This window comes from Ammospiza caudacuta, chromosome 4 (assembly GCF_027887145.1).
Source record: "Ammospiza caudacuta isolate bAmmCau1 chromosome 4, bAmmCau1.pri, whole genome shotgun sequence".
Lineage (NCBI taxonomy): Eukaryota > Metazoa > Chordata > Aves > Passeriformes > Passerellidae > Ammospiza > Ammospiza caudacuta.
The window spans coordinates 5,625,487-5,647,673 of record NC_080596.1 but is presented as its reverse complement, the minus strand read 5'-3'; the positions used below and the strand labels follow the sequence as shown (position 1 = coordinate 5,647,673).

The 22,187-nt window shown below is 39.2% G+C and overlaps 1 protein-coding gene across 4 annotated transcripts; it reads left to right on the top strand.

The window, feature by feature from the left end:
- The first annotated feature begins 3,413 nt into the window (after positions 1-3,413).
- Positions 3,414-18,108, top strand: TMEM144 (transmembrane protein 144). Of its 4 annotated transcripts, XM_058803985.1 has the most exons (14): positions 4,313-4,330; positions 6,090-6,226; positions 6,308-6,373; positions 6,458-6,654; positions 7,717-7,839; positions 8,115-8,214; positions 8,803-8,883; positions 10,834-10,915; positions 11,622-11,695; positions 12,587-12,705; positions 13,975-14,094; positions 14,560-14,657; positions 16,583-16,636; positions 17,525-18,108. In XM_058803985.1, the coding sequence occupies exons 4-14, from the start codon at positions 6,516-6,518 to the stop codon at positions 17,606-17,608; spliced, it is 1,074 nt and encodes a 357-aa protein (XP_058659968.1). In that variant the 5' UTR covers positions 4,313-4,330; positions 6,090-6,226; positions 6,308-6,373; positions 6,458-6,515; the 3' UTR covers positions 17,609-18,108. The 4 variants fall into 4 exon arrangements, with proteins under 4 accessions (XP_058659967.1, XP_058659970.1, XP_058659968.1 ...); XM_058803984.1 differs by lacking the exons at positions 4,313-4,330; positions 6,090-6,226 and adding an exon at positions 3,414-3,590; XM_058803986.1 differs by lacking the exon at positions 4,313-4,330 and having other exon boundaries at positions 5,795-6,226.
- Positions 18,109-22,187: the final 4,079 nt, after the last annotated feature.

Sequence of the window (22,187 nt, the reverse complement as noted above, 5' to 3'; positions counted from 1 at the left end):
CCTCTAGTGCACTGCATGCAAATGTACTAAAGAAACTCCCTTTACTGCATTTAGTTTTTTGGGGGTTTTTTGAGTGTGAAATACCACCCACTCCCTGGATTTTAAAACTTTTGAGGACCATATATTATTGTGGTGAGAAGTGAAAAAACAGATAGACACTTATAAAATGCTATTAATCTGCCACTAAACAGCTCAGGAGTGTCTCCTAATTGCACTTTCTGGAGCAAGGCATAGGAGAGTCCCTGTACAGCTGGAAAAGTTGGAGCAGACAGAAGTTAAGGGCAAACGTCTGACATCTGACTCCTCTCCTAGTCTAAGTATAAAATAATAAAATGTATATGTTCACTGTAATTCAAAGAGTGGAGATATTCTCCTCTCCATAGCTACTACTGAAGGAGAATAGTGAAGACATTCGTCTATGTTTCATATTGGTCCAATATTAATTTACAAAAATTTATGACTGAATTTTTTCTACACGCCATCACTTATCCTTACTTTTTGTCTAAATATGTACTGTCAAGTTAAAACTGCAGTATCCATGCCCATTAACAGTAAAAGAGCCTCCCTGTTACTTATTTTTTCCAAATCTGAGTTTTTGGAGGAACTGGGATTGTAAGAAATCTCTTCATCCACTTCAGTTCTTCTTTCTTGTTTTAGTTCAAATTTGACTGATGGGACATATCCCAAACAAAGAGAATTGATTCCAAAATCTCCAGACAAGTTGCTTGAGTTGGAAATGCATCACACTGCAACAGTTGTTTTCAAATACCCAGTTCCTGCAAGCACACAGCACCTGTCTGTTAGAACCAAGCAGCACCAAAGCACTCTACATTCCAGTCACTAACAGCGCTCCTCTGCTGTAACAACTCTCTGAAATTCTCTGTAATCTAAGTAACCTTTCTACTGCTACTCTTTAAATACTATCTGGAGGAAATTATAAAATGATATGGAGAGTCATTCTTCAGTTCTCATTTCATTTGTAACCTTGAAATCGTAATGTGGTGTACATACTGATGTACAGTGTTGACTGTTGGGTTTTTTTGAGGCTTTCTAAATGTGATAATAGCAATTGTATTTCCTTTATTTCTTATGTTCAGAAGAGAGAACTCAGGTGCTGGTATGTTCTTTGGAATGGATGGTGATAGAAAATCAACTAGACAGAATACAGTATATCTTGTTAGTTTAATAGATGTTTGCCTCTAATTTTAGATTCTTAAATGGCAAAATATCAAGTGATTTTTATTTTTTTTCCAGCCCCTGTGGTGTACAGCTCCAGTGCCCTAGCAGATACCATAAAATAAGGAAGGCTGAAATGACTATGGAGTTGTCTGGAAAAAAAACCATTTCATCGTGTTTCACAAGAAACAAAGAAAATGTTTTTTGTTCAAGTGGGTACTGTACTTCTCTCTGGAATCATTCTGACCCAAAGCTACAGCAAAGCACTAAGGGGTACTGCCAAGCTGAAACAGTACTTCCTCTGTGGTAATAAAATATTTAAGACAAACTTTCAGAACAGCAGCTATTGTCTGACCAAATTCTGGCCTCCATTATTTCACTTTGCTACCTACAGCTAGCCTGTAGTATGTGTCAGATTTTGTATTTGTTCCTTCCTCTAAACTATAACTGTGATATTGCCATCTGCATCCACTAAATTCAGCTTTTCATGTAATTTCTTCATATACTCATATTTCATGGTTAGTGTCTTTCTAAGGTAAGGAATAAAAACATATAAAAACTAATACAGGAAAATAGCAAAGAATGGAAGAGAGGAATTAAAGAAGTATTTTCTAGTTCTTCACAGACCTAGGTATACTTATTTCATGTGAATGAATAGCTGGATTAACTGTTTGCAATTATTTTCTTCAGGGTTTTTTCCCTCCTTGTTTTCTTTTGTTTCGTTTTTTGTTTAACTTTGATATTCACCTCCACCTGTACTTGAAGAGGTTTTCTGCTGGTGCTGGACAAGCTGCAGAATCTGAAGCAGCTGGTGGCCTGCACTGCTCCAAGCAGGAGGCCTCTGGCCAATTTGCAGAGACAGGTGGAGTGTGCCAATGCCCAGCAGCCACAAGGTCCTGCATGTTGACTTTATCCCTGGGCACCTGAAAGGATGTGGCTACAGACTAGACTCCTTGATGTGTGTGCTCTTGCCTTCTATGTGCAGGCACTTCAATAGAATAGGTTAACATTTTTCCCATCACTTCTTTTCAGAATAAAATAACACAACACATATACTTGCGCTGCCTTTAGAACTCCTTTTTCTGCGTGCTACCTTTGTGATTATGGTATTATTTCTTTTAGATGCACTATAGCCATATTGTTTCCATAGAGATGCTCTGCTATTCATCTCTAAATGACACATGGACAGACATTTAGGTTAAAATGATTGATAAATGGTGCATTCCTAGCTTTACTGAATCCATACGACTGACAACTTATTCTCCAGAGAAACAAAGGAATCCCTTATTATGGATAATGCAGATTTGATTTGCAGAATATGAATCATTACTTTAGAAGGCTCGTGCTGTGTTTGTAAGGAGATCAATTTGGGCTGCCATCTGGAAACTGTACTTCAAGAGTGCAGAGAGAAATGTTTGCTTTGTGACTAAACATGCTGACTAATAGTCTGTGCTTTAACTGGTCTGGATCAAATCCTTACAGGGAAATCTGCAAAGACCTCTTCTTGACATCATGTAAAAATTTTTTTCCTACTTGATTTTGCTTGCCAAACAACACAGGGGCTTCCAGATCAAGAGCTGGTAATCTTTGTCCTTAAGAAAAATAAAAACCTGGATGCCCTGACCAGGCTTGGTGGTTTCCTTGCCTTACTGCATACCGCAGTGTAGTAAGATACAATATCATAAAATAAAGGTAATATAGAAAGTAATCTTATCCCCTAAAGAGTTGCAGCTGGGTTAATTATTAAAGATTAGGAGCAGGCCTGATGCTAACAGGCCACAGCTGTAGCCAATAAGAAGAGTGTTATAAAAGAATGGGTTGGGTGGTTGGTTGAGGGGAACTGGAGTTGGTTGGCTGTTGTGAGGGCAAGGAACAATCAGTGCCCAGAGGAGCTGCCTACAGGAAACATCAAGGAGGTACGAAACTCTAGCAATATGGAACAATTGCAATGCAATGACAGTAGAACTCTTGCACTATAGTCACAACACCACAGGGCCAGCAGCTGTTGCATGGCCTTGAAATGTCCTTGCTTTCCCCAAGATGCCTGTCCCCTCTGCAGGTGCCTGCAGCCCCCAGCCCCATGACAGCCTCCAGCAGCCAGGGAGACCTCAGGAGCGAGAGGAGCTGTGAGGAGGCCTCGCTGTCCCCTCGGAGCGAGAGGAGCTGCAAGGAGGCCGTGCCGTCCCCTCGGGAGCGAGAGGAGCTGCGAGGAGGCTGTGCTGTTGCCTCTGCAAGCAGGGCCATCCCAGAACCACGTCTGTGGTCCTGGGCAAATGCTACCAAAACTCGGGTGCCTTTTCTGGAACACGAGTCCTGTGAGGAGCAGTTAAAGGAACAGGGAGTGTTTAGCCTGGAGGAGGCTCAGGAGAGACCCTACTGCTCTCTACAACCACCTGAATGGATGCTGTAGCCAGGTAACCAGTAACAGCATGAGCGGGCATGGCCTCAGGTTCAGCTTGGAGAGGTTTAGGCTGGACATTGGGAAGAATTTATTCACAAAAAACATTGCAATATAGTGCCTAAGGAGGTGTTGAAGACTGGATGTGACACACAGAGCATGTGATTAAACACTGGAATGAACACAGGGAGGTGGTGGAGTCACTGTTCCTGGAGGTGCTTAAGAAGGGATGTGGCACTTAGCGCACTCCAGGGTCTAGCTGGCATGGTGGTCTTGGGTCACAGGTTGGACTCGATGATCTCCAGAGGCCTTTCCCAACCTGACTGATTCTGTGACTCTTCAGTTACGGTCACAGCACCACCGGCCTGTGGAGTCCACAGCTGCACTTCCACTTGGGAGGGAACTGTCTCATCTGCGCGCTTACTGCAGGGAGGACCAAAGGCGCCTTTATCACGACATGGGTGCATTAATTTAAATTTTCTCTTAGCGATTCTTAGCGATTCTTCCTCGCCAGACGGGAAGCCGCCATGGCAGCGAGGCAAAGGCAGCCGAAATTACCCACCCCCGACCCGCCTCCGCCCCGCTCCCGGACGGGGAAGAGCCCAGTGGGCAGAAGCGGATGGAGGCGGGCGGGGCCGAGGCGCGGGGCGGTGCCGGCGCGGGCGGGCGGCCGCGGTGAGCGGCGCTGGGGCTGCGCGGCTCCCGGCGGGCGGCGGAGCTGAGGCCGCACGGAGGGACGGGACCGGGGATCTGTCGGTATGGGCCCGTCCCGGCCGCCTTCCACCCTGGAGCGGAGCGCCCTAAAACCCGCCGCGGCGCTGAGCAGAGGCCGCTGGGGGGAGGAAGGAAGGCGTCCGGCTGGAGTGGGGTCTCGGGTATCCCCTCGGGGTGCGGGGCCGAGCGGCCGGGACCGAGGGCTGGGCCGGGCCCCGCCTGCAGCCCGGGCCTGCCCTGCCGCAAACCCGGCGCGGTGGTGTCAGTGAAGCCACGGCGGCCCGGGTGGAGCTCTCAGCTGAGCGTTTTCCTTCTTCCCTGATAGCACTTAGTCCAAACAGTGCCCGAAGGACGTCTTTTAAAAGAGGTCACCCCAGGGAAGCAAATTTACGTTGCTAGAGCAAGGGTTATGGTGTCGCTTTGGCACGTTGATCTGAGCCACCTTGGAACCCATAGGAGTGTCCTAAGTTGAGGGTGAAAGTATCACCCTTAATAGTCAATGGATAATATGAGAAATGTGCAAATAAATAGTACAACATGCAACGTTTATAAAAACCACTTAATTAGTAAAGAGGTTCTTCGGAATCTTACCAACAATTTGGTTCACCACTGAAGTAAAGGCTCTCAAAGACAGGGCCTCTTGATTTTGTCCCTCTCTGCAGAGATCGTAGCAATGTGTTGCTGTTGCAGTAAGTGAGCATCATGGTTTGTTGTGTCATATTTCTGAGGGAATTGTGGAAATGTAGAGCACAGCACTCCAGTGGGGTGAACCAGTGAACTTGGGAAAAGAGCAATGTGTGCCAACAATATTTCAACATCCAACAGCAAAATAGTATTTTTTTCTGCTGCTGGGAATCCTGAAGTGCCTTTCAGGAAGGGCAACTTAGTGGAAAAAAAGTCTTCAATAACAGTATCAATTGCAGTTACCTTTGCTTGAGTTCCAGATACAACCGCTCTGCTTTAAGAGCATAGCAGCTTCGGTGTTTGGCATTTGTTCTGGTTTTGGCATTTGTTGCCTCTTGAGTCTTTGGAGGGACGTATGCAAGTCCATCAGGCAATAACATAGGATTGAAGAGAAAAGGCTTTTAGTGAACTCTCAGAAGCTCTCTGATGTGGAAAGTATGTAGAAAAAAATATAGTTGGTTTAATGTTGTGTAACAATTTATTATTTGCCCTTGACATTTGATCATACAATATTAGAATTATTTAGCTTGGAAGGGATCTATGTAGGTCATTGATTCAATTCACACCTTAAAGCAGTTCTGTCATCAAAGTTAGAGCAGGTTGCTTCAGGCCTTCTCTGATTAAGGTTTCTCTTGAAGGATTTGAAATGGAATTGAAAGTTGGGTGTGAAATTTAGCCAGATTTGGAACAAAGTTTTGGAAAGTTATGTACACAAACTTCACATGCTTATGGTTGTCCTCAGAGACATCTTTTCTGTCAAAGTGATACTCCATATTAAAAGTGCATGTGTGGCTCATCGGTTGAGTGTAACCTCAAGATGACTCACTTTAAAAAAAGTCAGATATTCTGGGATTAAAACAATCTTTGCCTTTCTTACTATACTTAAGTGGAATGAATGAGGAAATTTTAGAGGCAGCTTCTCCCTTTGCTCCCACAGAAAAATGAACCTTTACTCATATTTAGTATTAGCTAGAGCAATCCCTGTGGTTCCCTTGTGATTCCACACTGATCTCACTGTGGCATCTATAGAATCTCTGCACCTGTTCCTGACTTCTTGACAATGGGTCTGCTCTAAATGCTTCTGCCAGCTGAGATTTTGTCTATCCCTGTTTTTGAGGCACCCCATTGTGACCTCCCCCTTTGACTACGTGAATAAGGAATATTCTGATAGCATCTCACTAAAGCATCAGCGCTTCCCATACTCCTCACAGATTCATAACCTTTGAGTGCACCTCTACATTCTTGTGTCTTCAGGTAAAACATACAATATTGGGGGTTTCTTTGTTTAACTGTTATTGAGTCACTTTATTAATGCTTTATGTCTGGTTTTTGCAGGGTTGTACATGAACCTTTCCTGCATTAACCTCTTTGCAGTTCATAGCAGCTTTGAGAGACTGATAAGTAAGGTCCTTTAAGTTTCAGATTTCTAAACCAGGTTGGTATTAATTAATAGTCCACATACTTAATTCTACTCTTTGATTCCAGATTCTGTCCGGACCTGCAGCAAAACAACTCCACAAAAAGAAACACCTTCAAAGCAAAGATGAATATTGGGAAAGCTTACAGTGCTGCCAACATCAGCAATGGAACAGATCTAGCTATTGGCTTTGCCTCTTCCACAGTAGCTGTCCTTCTATTTGGGACAAACTTTGTGCCTGTCAAGAAGTTTGATACTGGTGATGGTAAACTTGATTATGTTCTTTTCTTTGGCTATTTTTGCTAAAAGGAATAATATTTTACCAGCAAATTACTAGAGGCCATCATCACAGCCTTAATCCATAGAGTATGTGTAATTTTTTTCTGCTGTTGCTAGGGTATAAAGCAAAAATACTGCTTCAGGTTGTGGCACATCTTGAGAAGGGGCTTTTCATAAGTTGTACACTTTGACAGTGATGATGTACATTTCATGAGAATTTCACAATGGAAGGTGAAACGCTCTTTGTTCTACCCTTGTGGGGGTTCTCAGATACATAAAGTGTTATTTAGAAATGAGGTAAACATTATTGGACTTTGGAGCATTGCCTTTCAATTGTGCACCTAACATAAAAACAAAACCTGAAAGTTTAGTGATTTTATTTGCTGACTTGTTCAGAGAAAATTTTCATGTGTATATGAAGCATAACAAATTATCAGATCTGTAAATGAGTAAATTTGCCGTTATGTTATTGTAATATGGTACCTGCATTGCAGGCTGGATTTAGCCTGCTCTTTATGCCAAATATGACCCTAACAAGACAAGCTTGGGCATAAAGTTAGCTGTCTGCCTAATTGACCCTTCCAAGAATATACAGAGGTAGAAGAGATCTGTCACTGACCATCCTCAATGTCTGGGATTACCAGAAAAGCTTGAGCTTTGAGAAAGTCTTATCCTGTGCAGTCCTCCGTGTTGGCAGCTATTGGAGTGGTGGGAGAAGTTTACAGCAACTGAATATCACCTTTGTCAGAAGTCCATCAAAAATTTATGTGTTTAAGAATTAGGGCTTGTGTAAACTTTGGCCAGCAAAGTGTCTTTTGAAACTCTGTAGGAGGAATTTGTGATAAGGAAAAGGTTAACCAAACTATAACCTACCCTAAAAATACACCCCTTGAATAAATTATAACAAGGTTCCCAGCATTCACAAAGGCAGTGGCCACCTTTTTGATCTTTATCTACTAGTGTATCAAAGATAAACATAAACTGTTAAGATATTCACACATGCAGTATTCTACAAATTCCCTGTTGTGTGCATTTGATTTTTCCACAGGCATGTTCTTCCAGTGGATTCTCTGTGCCTCCATATGGATAGTTTCTTTGGTGGTCAATTTGATCCAGAATTGCCCCCGCTTTTGGCCCCTGGCTATGGTTGGAGGTTTTGTGTGGGCTACAGGTGAGGATAAAGAGATTCCAATTCTTGAAGCTTTTCCATATATAAGATATTAGTTATTTAATAGTTATTCAGGCAAATTCACACCAAAAATAACATTTAAAACTATATGGAGGAAAAGTCTATGTACAATGTTTATTTTTGAAAAAGTTGTTTCTTACTGCCTTGTAGCTTCCTAAATTTTTTTTGCCTTCCAACCAAGTACAGAACCGAAAGCAAACACATACAAGATCACGTTCTGTTTTTTACTGATTTCATTTTTGGTTTTTGTATTTCAGGCAATGTTACAGTTGTCCCTATTGTTAAAACTATTGGCTTAGCTCTTGGTCTTTTGATATGGGCTTCTTTTAATTTGCTGACAGGCTGGGCAAGTTCAAGGTAAGTATGTTTTAAATCTTAAGTCATTAACTAACTAATAACATCATTACTGTTGCCAAGTCTTCATTGATAAGTGAAAACTCACCTGTAGAATCATAGTCATTCAGGTTGGAAAAGACCTTTAAGATCATCAACTTCAGCTATTAATGTAGGACTGCCAAGTCTACCACTATCTTATATGTTAAAACTTTCTCCTTCTTAGTGGAAAGTACTTAAGTTAACTGTTTTAGCTTTTTGTATTTCCTCTGTTTCAATAGAAAGAAGAATGCCCAGTGATGTGATTGAGTCAATAAATTATTTCTTAATGTAAAACTAGTACATATTTGTGGTTTTTTTCTTCTGCAATCTGGTCTGATAAAATAACTTCAGTTCTTAAATATACATATATTTTTAAAACGCATGTTAAGTTAAAGGTTATTTTTGTAAAACAGACATTTTTTGCAAGCCAACTGAAGCACTGATCTAATACTGAAAATACTTTCTTAGGCAGAATTATTTACATTAGTCAAGACTTCAAGTAGTAGGTTTTATAATTTAACTATTTGTATAAAGTCAGTGTGTCTGAGTGAAACTGGTTAAATGTTCCAGGTTTGGTTGGTTTGGAATTGACCCAGAAGAGGTATCAAGACCAATCTTAAATTATATTGGAGCTGGGCTTTCACTTATAAGGTAGAAATTTATTCTTATAATTAATATCTGTTATGTAAAATACATATTTAATAACCAACCACCAGGATGATTTCACAAGAGAACAAATATATTGAATAATCTTTGGCAAATCCATATACTTCCAAATTTGGGAGCTATCCATACCTAGTTGGTCAGTGTTCATGTAGAAACAGACATGTTACCCAGTACAGGGGGGAAATAGTTATCCACAAACACAAAAATATATTTTTATGCTGGTAGGCATGTTCAAGGCAAAGCAGTGTTACATGGATTGCCTCTCCTCCTAGCTTATTCTAATGGTTGACTTCCCCAAATCCTGTCAGAGGACAGCCGGACTAGAAGAATCTTGTTGAGAAAACTTCAGATTTCTGATCTCACTTCACTCAGTCAGGGGTACAAATCTTAATCTCATAACAATAGAATATTCCACAGAACCCCTTCCTTGGTACTTTGAGGTCCATGGAAGGCCAGAGGCTTTGCATGTTTTCCTGTCTGTAATAGCTCTGTGTCATGTAAGCCTTAAGCCACACTTCCAAATCCCACACATTGTCTTCCTTCAGGATCTTTGGAAGGACTTTATTCTCTCTTTTTGCTAGTTTGCTCTTTGTATGAATGCATACCTTTTGGTCCAAACACAGAGGAAAGAGGATCTTTTATGTAGCAGTGTTCTTGCTTTCCAGCTGGGTGGCTGGGAAGATGGCCCTAAATCCTAAGGGCTTACTCTAAGCATGCTAGCAGAAGATTAACAGAATGCCTTTCAGAAAAGGAGGGCATTAAGAACATGGAAATAAGCCATTTCTGACTGGTAGGACAGAGCTTCTGCTTTAAATTCATGATTTTGGCTTCCACTTTCCTTCTTTTCTAAGAGTCTGCAGCTTTCTATCCATTCCTATTACATGTGGCACATGATTTTGGGAGGCACTGAGAAAATAGCAGCAGCACTGCTACTCCTGCCTGATGGATTCATGCAGATCACCACCTGCTTCCTGTTTGAGATATCATGGAGTGACCAGCAGGGAGAGGGATTGTGAGCAAACATATTTCCCTGGCAAACTGCACAAAGCCTGTGCATGTTGCTCTGTGGAGCTCAGGAACAGGCTTTCCATTTTAGCTTCCTGTGTGGAATCTGTATGTTTCCTCTGGAGGAAACTGACATCCTTGTATAACTATGCTTATTTCATCAGTAAGAAATGAATCCTTCTTCAAATGGAAATATTCCGTTTACAGCTAGGAGAAGAAATTCCTAGAGCATTAAAATGTTTTTTCATAAAAGTAAGGAACAGATCCTTGCAGTTCTGATTGCAGGTATTTACCTGGTCTCCTGGAGGCAGAGTTAAGAGTAGTAATATTATCCTTTCTTCTCCATTCTATTCACTTAATACACTGAGCAATATCCCTTTTCCTTCTGTATGCTCACAAGGCCCTGTAGCAGCAGTATCCCATTCCTCGCATATGATGGAAGACTAAACATTAGAATTTTTTCATGAACATAGAGGCAATTCTATGGAGGTTTAAGTTGTTCCATATAGAATTTTCAAGCATGTGTTCCATTTGTGTGGGGTTTGGTACAAAAGGGCACTGTTAGCTAATGCATCTGTTCTTAATATGGTTGTAACTACCAACTATGGTTGTTAAAAGATGATGTTTCAATCGCATTGCTTAAGAAGATCTATAAAGTGAACAAAAACTGATTGACTTACTTTCACTTAGGTTATCTTTTAGCTAAGTTAAATTAATAACTTAAAATTATTGCATTTGCATATTTTATGTATATAGAGTCATAGTACATTATGACTTTAAAGCAATTGCGTTTTTAAATATACTGCAGTGACTCTAGGTAATAATGAAAACAAAGGAATATGCCTCAAAATAAAACTTTTGTCTCTGGACACTAAATGTTACGTCCTTATAACTGACATGGTATTTATTGGTGTATTTTTCTCTTCTGAGTGCTGTCATATTTCTTTTTATAAAAACTGAAGTCCAGAGTTCTTCAACTTCATTAGAAAGCACACCTTTACTGAGAGAAAGTGTAAGTACTCTACAGTTGTTATTTCACAGCAGTGAAAATAAATCTCCATTTTAAAACAAAAAAATATTTGTTAGTCGAGTTTGCTAAGATTTATGATAGACTACATAAAACAACACAAATATGTACTGATGGTATCTTAATCTGTGGGTCTTGGACATCATTTTTGGTATTAGAAAGAGAAAGAACAAGTGGGAATATCTTTTCTTGTTTGTCAGCTTTAGATGGCTTAGAAAGTCCTTCTTCATTACGATGAAGATTACATAGAAGAATGTATTACTTTCTTATCTGTAAAGAGGAAGCAATTTCAATTAAACATTAGCTGCAAAGCTGTGAGGGTGCTTAGGTGGAAGGCCAGGTTTTTGCCCTGTTGCAGAGCCAGGAGGCTGCCAAGAGTTGCTGACTGTCATCATCAGCAGTGGCACAGGCTGGAGGCCAGTGAGGGGTACCAGATTGGCTGTCACTCCTTAGGGAGCACAGAGTATGCAAGGAGAGCTGGAGAACCACAGGCTCCTCCTACCATTGTACCTTCCTGCTGGAGCTCAGTGGCTGCCTGGACAGAGAGCCCTGAGTTTTCTAGCTGTGCTCAGTGCTCACTAGAGGTTCCAGTCTACCAGACTGAATCATAGAAAAAACTCTTTTAAAAAATTACACATCTTAAGAAATGAAACTAAACTAAATTTGCATTGAAATTCTTGGTTTTTTGCAGTCTATAAATGTTTCTGAAGAGACCACTGAGGACTCATGGGTGAACAAACTTTCTCCAGCAAAAAGGAGACTCATGTAAGTTGCTCACAGTTCTTTTGCTGATGCATAGAAAGTAGCCAGAGAAAGTAGTTATACACAGTGTAGGAGCAGAATTTGTGATTTCCTAGCCAAGTCACACAATAAATGACAGATTTTTACATACAAGTGTAGTGTGCAAATCTATGTATGAATAGTTGCGCAGCTATTTAGATTATTCCATTGGCACTGTTGAGTGTGTCTAACCTTACCAATCAAGTATTAGGTACTACTGTGAAAAATATAATTTGGCAAAGGAAATAACAATATCAATTCAGTAATTTCAGAGCTGGGTTTTAGCACCTAGTTGATTAGCACTGTAGCATAGAAGAAGCCTGTGCTAATGACATGCTTCCAGATGTGGTTTCCAAGTGAATACAACTGGAGAAGGCATGGCAGTATGGTAAGGAGACTGTAAAAGTGCTTCAAAGTGGAAGCAAGCTAACAAGAAGCCTTGTGTGGGGAGTGGAGACTGCCAAAAGTACAGCAATCTGGAGATGGAGAAGCAGACTGAAGAGTCAATGAACCTGGGAAATTAGCATATATAGATGGCAACAACAAAGGTGAGGGTGGGAACATTTTTAACTGAATTTTTGTTTGCTGTCCCCTAGCTCTGCTTTTAGGAAATCCTAGTTATTTAGTTTCCTGTATCATTAATGTAGATTGCTGGCTTTTGCAGCAGGCATTGTTTGTCTTGTTTGGTTCAAAGTAGGAGGAAACTACGTGAACCATTTCTCTACCAGAAAAGAAAAACGTGCTAAAATGTTTTGTTTTTGTGGCTAGCAATTTTTATATGATGCACGGTTTTTACGTGTGCTACTGGGCTTACATGTGTTGTCTACTTCCTTAACTCATGCAAGGCTATTTTCTCCTATTTTTGCTCTTTTAAAGAGGCTGTAGCCTGGCTGTAGTGGCTGGAATACTCTATGGTTCCAGTTTTGTACCAGTGCTTTACATCAAGGACCATGGAAGAAGAAATGAAACTGTGTACACAGGAGCAAGTCAGTTTGGTAAAGGCTTATAGATCACTTCTACCTCATTTCATCATTGTGTTCTCCTTTTTTTGAAGGCATAGGGTGAAGTTCTTGATATGCCTAAAAATATACCATGACAATTTATCCGTTCTGCACTACTTTAGATGTTGTCATAATCATAGCCCTAGCACTCCCTTTTTCTCAGAGGTTAATTACACCATAAAAAACACTGAGAAGCAGACCAAAGACTACCATACTTAACTCACAGGTATGTTTCTGAAGGCATTAAATACTAGCATTCTCAAAGTACAGAGTTTGTATGAGTGGAGAATGAGGACATGAGCTTGCCAATTGCCAACAGCAATAAAGGAGAAGATTGACCATAACAGATGAGGAGAGCAGACATGTAATAACATAAGTAATTAAAACCATGTTGGTTTTATAAATTGAAACCATTTAACATAAGCCTAATTGCCATTTTCAAACAACATTCCCCCAGAAACATTTTCCTTAAGGTTGAAGTTATCCTCTTATCAGGTAATGCCTGAAGCACCTTAAGAGCAAAGTACTACTGAGAACACAATGTCACCATTGTCATATACAATTTCTCTTGAATACTGCAATGTATGTATTCCCCAGCCAGGCAAAACAGATGTTGTCGTTACCATAACTGTCTTTCCTGTTGAGAATTTATAGCTCCAAGGAGACAAAGATCACCTTGCTACAGGCTTCTGCTTCACCATGTTGGAAATACTCTCTTAGCATGTACGAAATCCATAAAGGATTTGTTATTGTTCATAATTATAGTGATCAAAATTATGATACATCCTTCAAGATGAAAAAAGGGCAAAACTGAGCTATATATGGCTTACATAATCTGTGCAGTTGTCTTGCTGTAAAATGTATAGAAAAAAGCAATGATACAGGAACATAATTACAACTTTTCTTGACCATCTACAATTATGTAAAATCCCCACTTCAGTTTTGTAGCCTCACTTGTGGATTTTCTCAAGATTTTAGTAAGTTAATTCAGGAATATGTAATAGAGTTCTGAAAATAACAGCTCATAGAAATGTTTAGAAGCCTGTAATAAGTCAACACAGCATTTGGTTCATGTTTAATAGGTGTCACTGATTGTATGCATCCACAGACTGGCAGCTGTGTTCAGCACAATGAGATTTGAATTTGAATTCTTAGGAGTAGCACCTTTATGCATTTTTGTCTATATAAATGTTATTGGTGAGTATAATTTTGTTAAAACTGATAGCTGGTGTTTTTACTAACATTTTGTAATTTCTCTTTCAGATTTAGATTATGTTTTTGCGCACTTCAGTGGAATATTTCTTACAAGTACCATCTACTTTTTGATCTATTGTGCAGTCAGGAAGAATAAACCTTATGTTTATCCCCAAGCCATATTGCCAGGTATGACTGTTTTTAAATCAGCATTTCATTTCAGCTACTTTTTTGGACCATTTTGCAGTGATTAGTTCAAGTTGTGTTCACCTTTCAAGTAACTTCATTTGACTTCTTGTCTCTTTTGAAAGAGCACTATTAGGTTACTTAATTAAGGGTAGGAGACAGTGGTAACTTTTGTTCTAATCTGAAAAGAGAACGAAGTGACATTGCAGGTTTTCAAAAACTGATTGCCAGAGTGGAGAGCACATTGCCCAGAAAATAATAAACTTAAATTGATTTGCTGCTTCAGTTGGAGTAGCTCATTTTTATCCTTCAAGCTTTGGTTTAGTTTGCCAGACCCAGCTTGTTAAAGTAATTAATGTACTAAGCTACTTCTATACAATTGCTGTATTATGCTACAAGTATAAAACTTGCACAAACTGCTGCCCATACCTTGCTATGCATGTTTTTGATTGGGATTTATTTTTCTAGGGTTTGTTTCTGGTGTGCTTTGGGCAATAGCCAATTGCTGCTGGTTCCTGGCCAATCACTATCTCAGTGCTGTCGTCAGCTTTCCAATAATTACTGCAGTAAGTATATAAAAAATAAAATCTCTAACTAGCATTAAAAGTGAATGGGTTTTTTACCCTTCTGTTTTTGGAATTCAGTTGAAATTGATGGGTCTAGAGCATTGTTAGTCAAAATGATGCAGTGCCCACTCTGCTTGTCTGCGCTAGTCTTTGGATTTTTAGGAGCATGAATGATTGTGACAAGCACCATCTTGGTCAATGTCAAGCATAAGAAAAACCAGACTAATTGAGAGTGTGAGTCTTCAGGTTATGTAAAAGCCAAAGCTTTGTAAACAGAATTATATCAATATTAACTACTTAATTGAAGTGATTATAAGAATAATTTTTATGCTTTCATCCCAGGAAGTACATTTTGGTCTGGATGTTTTTGAATTTGTAAATTTTGTCCCCTAGTAGTCGTTTTGCTTGCTTAAGTAATTTTTTCTTTTTACAGTTCTTGAACAAACAGAACAGATTATGTACTATTGAAAATGTTCTTATGCAAATGTGTGGAAAATAGTTTGGCCTGTTCTGTCTCTGTTTTATTCCTGTTTATGATGTACCTTTAAAGCATAAATTCCAATTACTAGGTAAAAGTAAACTTTGCATTTACTCTCTTGACACTGCACTAGTTGGTAATACAAAGGTGGCAAATGAGAGTTAATAAATATTAAGGCCAAAGTTTTGCTTAACAGCTGTGTTTTGGAAGCAAACTAATGAAAGAGCTTTAATAGGGATTGAGCTTTGCCTCAAGATGCAGTAAGTCAAAATATACAGTGTGCAATGAAAAAAAAAACCTTGGGATCATTCTAATTAGAAATTGAAGGATTAATGGGAAGCAGTTGTAGTAATTTAGTTATCAGTATGCCTAAAGGACAAGGGTGTAAAATCACAAAATGAAAAATAAAAGGAAGCACTGATGAGAAACTGCCTATCTGGACCACAGGTTCAGAACTGCTGCTTTACTTCACTCTGGAGAAAATTTTTAGAGAGGTATTCATCACATCCCTTTAACACTTTGTTTCATTTTTTAAAAGTGCATTCCTCTCACAGCGCACATTATCTATAGAGTGAAATAACCTCTCAAATAGTAGTTGGCAAAGTCACTAGGAAACAGCACCCACACATATATTCAGCATGTGACACAGTTTGCTGCATATATCTGTGTCTGTCAGCTGCATTGAGGATGAAGAGAGGAAGGTCACTGGCCAAACATCTGTCAAGTGTTTCTCAGAACAGCTCTAATGCAAAGCATTAACAGAGCCAGTTTTGCTTCATGTTCAGATATTTTCTCATCAGAGATGAAAATTCAGATCCTTTATCCCTCAGGGGAAAAACTATTACCCAGACTGCCTGGAAGTTGCTGTTGTGTGTCACTGTTTGCTGTTAGCCAGGAAACCTGGCTACAACATCACAGAAAATCAAGAGTTTCCCTGACCTGTCTCCCTGGCTGGCTTTGTGCTCTGTCCAGATGCCAACTATACAGGAAATACATCTATGTTTCAGTCTCTTGCTAACCTTCTGAGTGATAAAATCAAACTTTGTCCAGTAGTTAGTCATGCTAATAAAGGAAATGTTAGGAAACATTGTGGACTCTTAATTTGGCCTAAAGTGAGGCATGTTATTTGGAGTCCACTGAAAGAACATGTAACTGCTGGAGCAGACTCTGCAGTGTAGTGTAGAAAGAAGTTGTGCCTACTGAAAAAAAAAAAAGCCAAAAAAACCAGCAGTTTCTTGATTCTTTAGCCCTTCCTGAAGATTTTATTGTATCTTACTTAGTAAATATTTCAGTGGTGTTTATGCTTTTGTCATAAGTGCTTTATTTATACAGAATGGAAGGACTTAAATGTGTTATGCAGACAAAATTCAACCACCCTGAGAGCAGTAATGAGACAGAGTAAATTTTAATGAAGTGCTGTAATGTACAAATTAATCTTATTCTTTAGGGTCCTGGCCTTGTTGCTGCAATGTGGGGAGTCCTTGTATTTAAGGAAATCAAGGTAATGTATTAGGTCTCTCACCTAATAACTCTTGCCTGCCTCTACCTGTAGAGACAGCATGACTTGGTATACAGCTGTATCTCAGATTCCTGCTCCTTACAAGTATTACATTATGAAACTGAAAGTGACATTGTGCCATATTAAGTTTTCCAAGAAACCTGAAGAACTGTGAACAATTTTTACAGGAATGAGGATTTTAGTTCCATGGCTGTATGAGGAGCAGTGGGTGTAAATGAAGACTGTAGCACAGCCAGGAGCAGGATGCTAGGCACTGCCTGAAGACAGTTTTCATTTGAGCCAGTTCTTTCAGTGAAGCAGGGGAATGAGCAGTTGTCCCAATAATGCATCAGCAAGTACATTACATTTTTAGGGTCAGGTTCAACAAAGGATGTAAAAATGCAGCAGGTATTGTAATTACAATTATTATTACATTGTAATATTACTATTATTAGAGATGTTATTATTGTAAAGACCTTTGTAATTACAGTGTAATGTAAAGATTCTAAATTGATACAGCAGTGGTTGTGTACAACAAGCTAATTTACTGGATTTTAACATAGAGGGCAGAAGTTAGTTTTCTAGTGGAATCTGAAGCACTGAATGGTAGCAGTGTAACACCAGATTCTTTTTGCCAATCTATCCAGGATCCGTAGGTACCTAACTTGGATCTAGAACTAAAAGTTCTGTCTCCCACTGCAGATTAGTGGTGTACTACTGTAGAAGGTCATAATGTTCATCACCCAAATCTTTATAACTCTCTAAGCCTTTCATTCTTTTCATATAATCTCTGCCTAAATGCAACTTAGTACTTTGTTTTACTTTTTTTTCCAAGTGGTATCAATAATGACAAGATGATATTTTCCTTTTTCTCTTCTTTTGCCTGTACAGGGACTGAAAAACTATGTGCTACTGTCAGTATCGTTTTGCATCATTTTGGCTGGATCACTTTCCACAGCTTTTTCTAAAGTTTGAAAGGACCTTCTGGACCAGTAGATGGTGCTAACGTTTAACACAAATAGAAAGACCATGTTGGTAGATCTCAATACATAATAATTTTCAAAATGCATGTCCAACATTTACACTAACTTACTTCAGCCAAGTGGAAAATGAAAACATTTGCCATGAAAGAAAATCTGGAAATATTTGTTCCTGTTTTTCTTGGAATAGTAAGAAAATCAAAGGACTTTATTAATCAAAGCTAAATGATTTTATTGTTACTAATTTTTTGGTTTTTCATTCAGGTGCTAAACTTCATGTCATCATAAATTTTGGATAAATCATTGTGATAGTGGATAGTGATTTTAATGTTAGTTTATAATACTGTATGTGTTTGCAAGCTGATTTGTTTTATTAAAACATTTTTCTTACTGACTTAAATATAAGATACATCTTGAAATATTCCTTATGAAACTGATATCCATGAAAATAATAAAGCTTTTCTTTTATTTAGAAGCATTATTCTGTAAATTCATGAGTGTACATGAAAATGTTACCTTCCAGTCACTTCAGATTTGCGAAGAAGATTGAGTAAAAGGGGTGCTGCAAAATAAATTACTTTTGTTTCATGTTTTCCATAACCACCCTAACAGGGACAACTGCTTATTTTCTTACTTGTGGCAGCTAACCTTCATGTATGCAGAGCATGTTATTTGAATCTCCCCTTAGCCTTTTCTTCAGTACATTAGACACCCCCAGCTCCTTCAGTCTTCTCTTGCCTGTAACTTGCTTGCAATTTCTATGTATCTTTCCTGACAATAGAATGGTTTGGCTGGAAGGGACTTCAAAATCATCTAGGCCCAACCCCTCTGCTGAGGACAGGGATGCAGTTTACTAGACCAGGTTGCTGAGGGCCCCAGACCTTGAACACTTCCAGAGATAAGACAGAAGCAGCTTCTCTGGACAGCCTATTCAAGTCTTGCACCACCACCTGAGTAAGGAATTTCATGCTAACATCTAATCTAAACCTAACCTCTCAGTGTAAAACCATTGCCCCTTGTCCTGTCACTGTCTGCCCATATAAAAAGTCCCTCTCCCTCCTTTTTGTACACCACCTTAAGCTTCTGGAAGGCTGCAGTGAGGTTTCCCTGAAGCTTTCTCCATGCTGATCTCTCACAAAGTGGACTGGGTCTGTGTAGAATACCAAAACATAGCAGTCAGGCTACATCTTGTAGCCAAAAGCTAGGAAGACCAGCAGTAAGACTATGGGTATTTTTCCCCATCCCATTTGCAAGCTCTGTTCATAGTTAGGCATCACAACTTTTTGCTATCGTGACTTGATATTGTTAACATGTTTAGATTGCAATCATAATTTCTCCTTTCTCCCTTCCACCTTTGTCTGCTCTGCAACAGATTTGGTTTTAGAACTATTACTCAGCCTGCTTTTTCCTGGCTTGTGTTGTTTATTCCTACCTAGGTGTCAGAACTTGGTGTCTGACAGTTTTTTCCCCCTTTAAGGCATTTCTCTAATGTTAAACTTGTTCTCCAACTAGGTGGCAGCATTTTTCAGCCAGATGTCATCTGCAAATTTAATAAATGTACTCTCAAATTGCTATAAATAATTAATGAACATGCTGCATGTTACTGGCCTTTACTTACATTTTGGTATCTAATACTTCTTTTTACTTTTCAGGGAGCAATTGATTAACCTTTGAGTACAATTTTCCTGTCTTGCAGTGCTTTTGTGTAGACTGTGTTCTCAGAGCTTTTACATAACATCAGGTAGAAAAGTCATGGTACATGACGTTTTCCACTAATACCTGATATTGAACTGAAAAGTGGTATTTTTTTTCTGTCCAGTACCCGGATCAGGCACAATTTCTCCTTGACAGACATCGACTGTTACTTACCTAGCCATTATTCTATTGACTCAGACAAGGACAAGTAATACATTCATTGTGGTTTTGAAATAACTTGTATTAAACAGGACATTTATTCATTTCCTTGGTTCTGTTTAATTTCTTAAAGTTCACAGTCTTAAGGGTTCCCTTCTTAAATATTCCCGGAATTTATTCCATGCCAGAAAGCTGCTGATCAACAAAGAATTGGAAAAATGAAAACACAATATCCTTAGGCTCCTCAGGTTTACACATAGGCTTTAGGATAGGACTTTAAAACTGGGCTTTAGTATGTCAGTGAGGTGCATATACTTCACTGGCTTACATATAGTAAATTATTAATGCCTGAGTCCTGCTCCCTAGGAGGGGCAAAGGCAGCAGCAGGACAAGCTGCCTTGGGCAAGCAGGTGACAGCAGCAGGGACAGAGGGGCAGGTGCCTGCCCTGCACAGCCCCTGTTTCCCCCCCAGACCCTCTCCCCTTTCTCCCCTCTTCCAGGAGGAAGCTGTGCTCTCAGTGAGCAGTGAACTCTGCAGGAAATGTCCCTCCTGCTTCAGGCAGGAGCTCTGGGCTGTTCCAGTGCCCCTGCATGGAGGATGGCCAGAGGGTGCTGGTTTTCCAGCCATGCTTCCAGCAAGACTGTCCCCGCTCCACCTCAGGAGCAACTCAAATGCAGGCATGCTATTGGAGTTTTGAAACTCAAGGGCTTTGTGGTGTCTAGAATTATAATCGCTTTAGGTAAAGAAATGTCACTTTCAGATGAAGAAAAGAAACTTGGATGCAGTATATCATGCTGAACTGTACAGGAAATGTTACAAACTGTACATCCTGTTCGTCATCTCCGTAACAACTATGACTATAAAGGCTTGGGACATTATATTTACTACAGGAAAAAATCCCAACCAAACTAGTAACCAGGGGGGTTTTCTTCACAAATAGACATAGACCTAGTTCAGCTATGGAGAAGATACATGCTCCTGTGACTGCTGCTATTTCCATGATGATGAGAGACAGAACTTCCATCCTTTCTCCTTTCCCCCATCCTCTATACATTCCCAGGATAGATGGTCTTACAGCCTCTGCTGTCTCTCTTGGGGGATGCTGTTAAATTAACTTGAAATACAGGCACAGCATTCATCTACTGGATATGATTACAGGAAACAGCTAAATCTGCCAGGGCAGGAGCACCTTTGCATTTCCTAGATTTTGTACAAGATCATTGCTTTTAATGGGGGGGGGGGGAACAAACAAACAAGCACAGAAAAAAAACAACAAAAAAAAACCACCTGAGCCCCTGTCCATAGCAATTGCCATGTAAATAAATGTTTGTAGTCTGATGCAGTTCTCCAGTCTATGTTGTAAAGCTATCAGATCTGCAGGCTTAATTGCTGACTGCTAGGATGTTAATTAAAAATCTTCCTTATGACAGCTCAAGTATGACCTTTACTAAAATTTTTTTACAAGCTGTCCTATTAGATTTGACTTGTTGACTGCAAGAAAAAAATCCCACCACTTCCAGCACTTTTCTGTGAAAAGTCCCCTGTGGCATTCCAAAATAATTTTTGTGATGTTCACTTGGAATATGTTGTATAAATATTCCACTCATTTCTGAGATTTTTCTTGGTCTTGACATTTCCAGTTAGAAATAACACTGTTACTTCTTTCATGTGAGGATGCTGGATTAACAGCATGTTTACAGAGTTATTTGTACAAAATGGTCTGGAAGTAACTGAGTTTAGTAAGAGAAAAATCTACAGCTAATATAAATTGTCGTGGTTCTGTTTATATCAACTTGTTTTTGTATAAATGGAAGAATCACATCTCTTGGAGAAAACTGAGCTTTCAAATATTTGTTTATGCCTGTTCAGCAACTTTTAAGAACATATTTGAGCTTACTTTAAGAATTTTTCTTTGGTAATACTTAGAGGCAAAGTAGCCTTTAAAATATAGGTAAACTGGGAGTTTTTGAAGATTTTTGTGCAGTCTTGTGAACTGGGGAGCTCAGTGTCATCTTTTTTTAGATTTCTTTTACCTCTTTATTCCTTTACCTATGTTAATTATCAATGGATAATTTGAGGCTCACTGCCCTTCCAGAGTTTTATTCCTTCATATTCTTAGTATTTCATAATTTAAATACAATTGCTCCTAAAACTGGTGCTTTTTTAATCCTAGATAAATTTTGTATTTTCTTTGCATCATAATTTTCTTTTTCAACTGATATTGAAGGTTGATTAAATACTATTTCAACTGTCTGACCTGATCTTCACCTTTCTTGCAGCTGGCCTAAAAATAAAATGAAAATTAAGATGATTACTGGTAATTACTGTTTTTTTTCTTTTCATTTTGACCTTGTTTTCAAATATAAAACTGATGTTTAATGCCCTATTCCATAATTACTGAATTACTAATGGATTATACTTTCCTTTAGCTATATGTAATGCTGATAGATAGTGACTATGAGGTATATTATGTTAATTGCTGAAGTGCTGATTCTTACATTCTTCATGCTTACCATAAAATATTTTTTAAATCTAAAATATATTTAATTTTTAATGTAAATACCAAACAGTTCTTGTGTCTCTTGCTGCTCTGAAGGGCCTGTTTGAAAGTCTAACCTGAGAAAGGAAATAAAAGAAACAGGACCTGCATTAATCCTGCTGCTATCAGTGATTCAGGCAGTCCTTGGGCAAGTAACTTGGCATGACCTCAGGTTTTGGT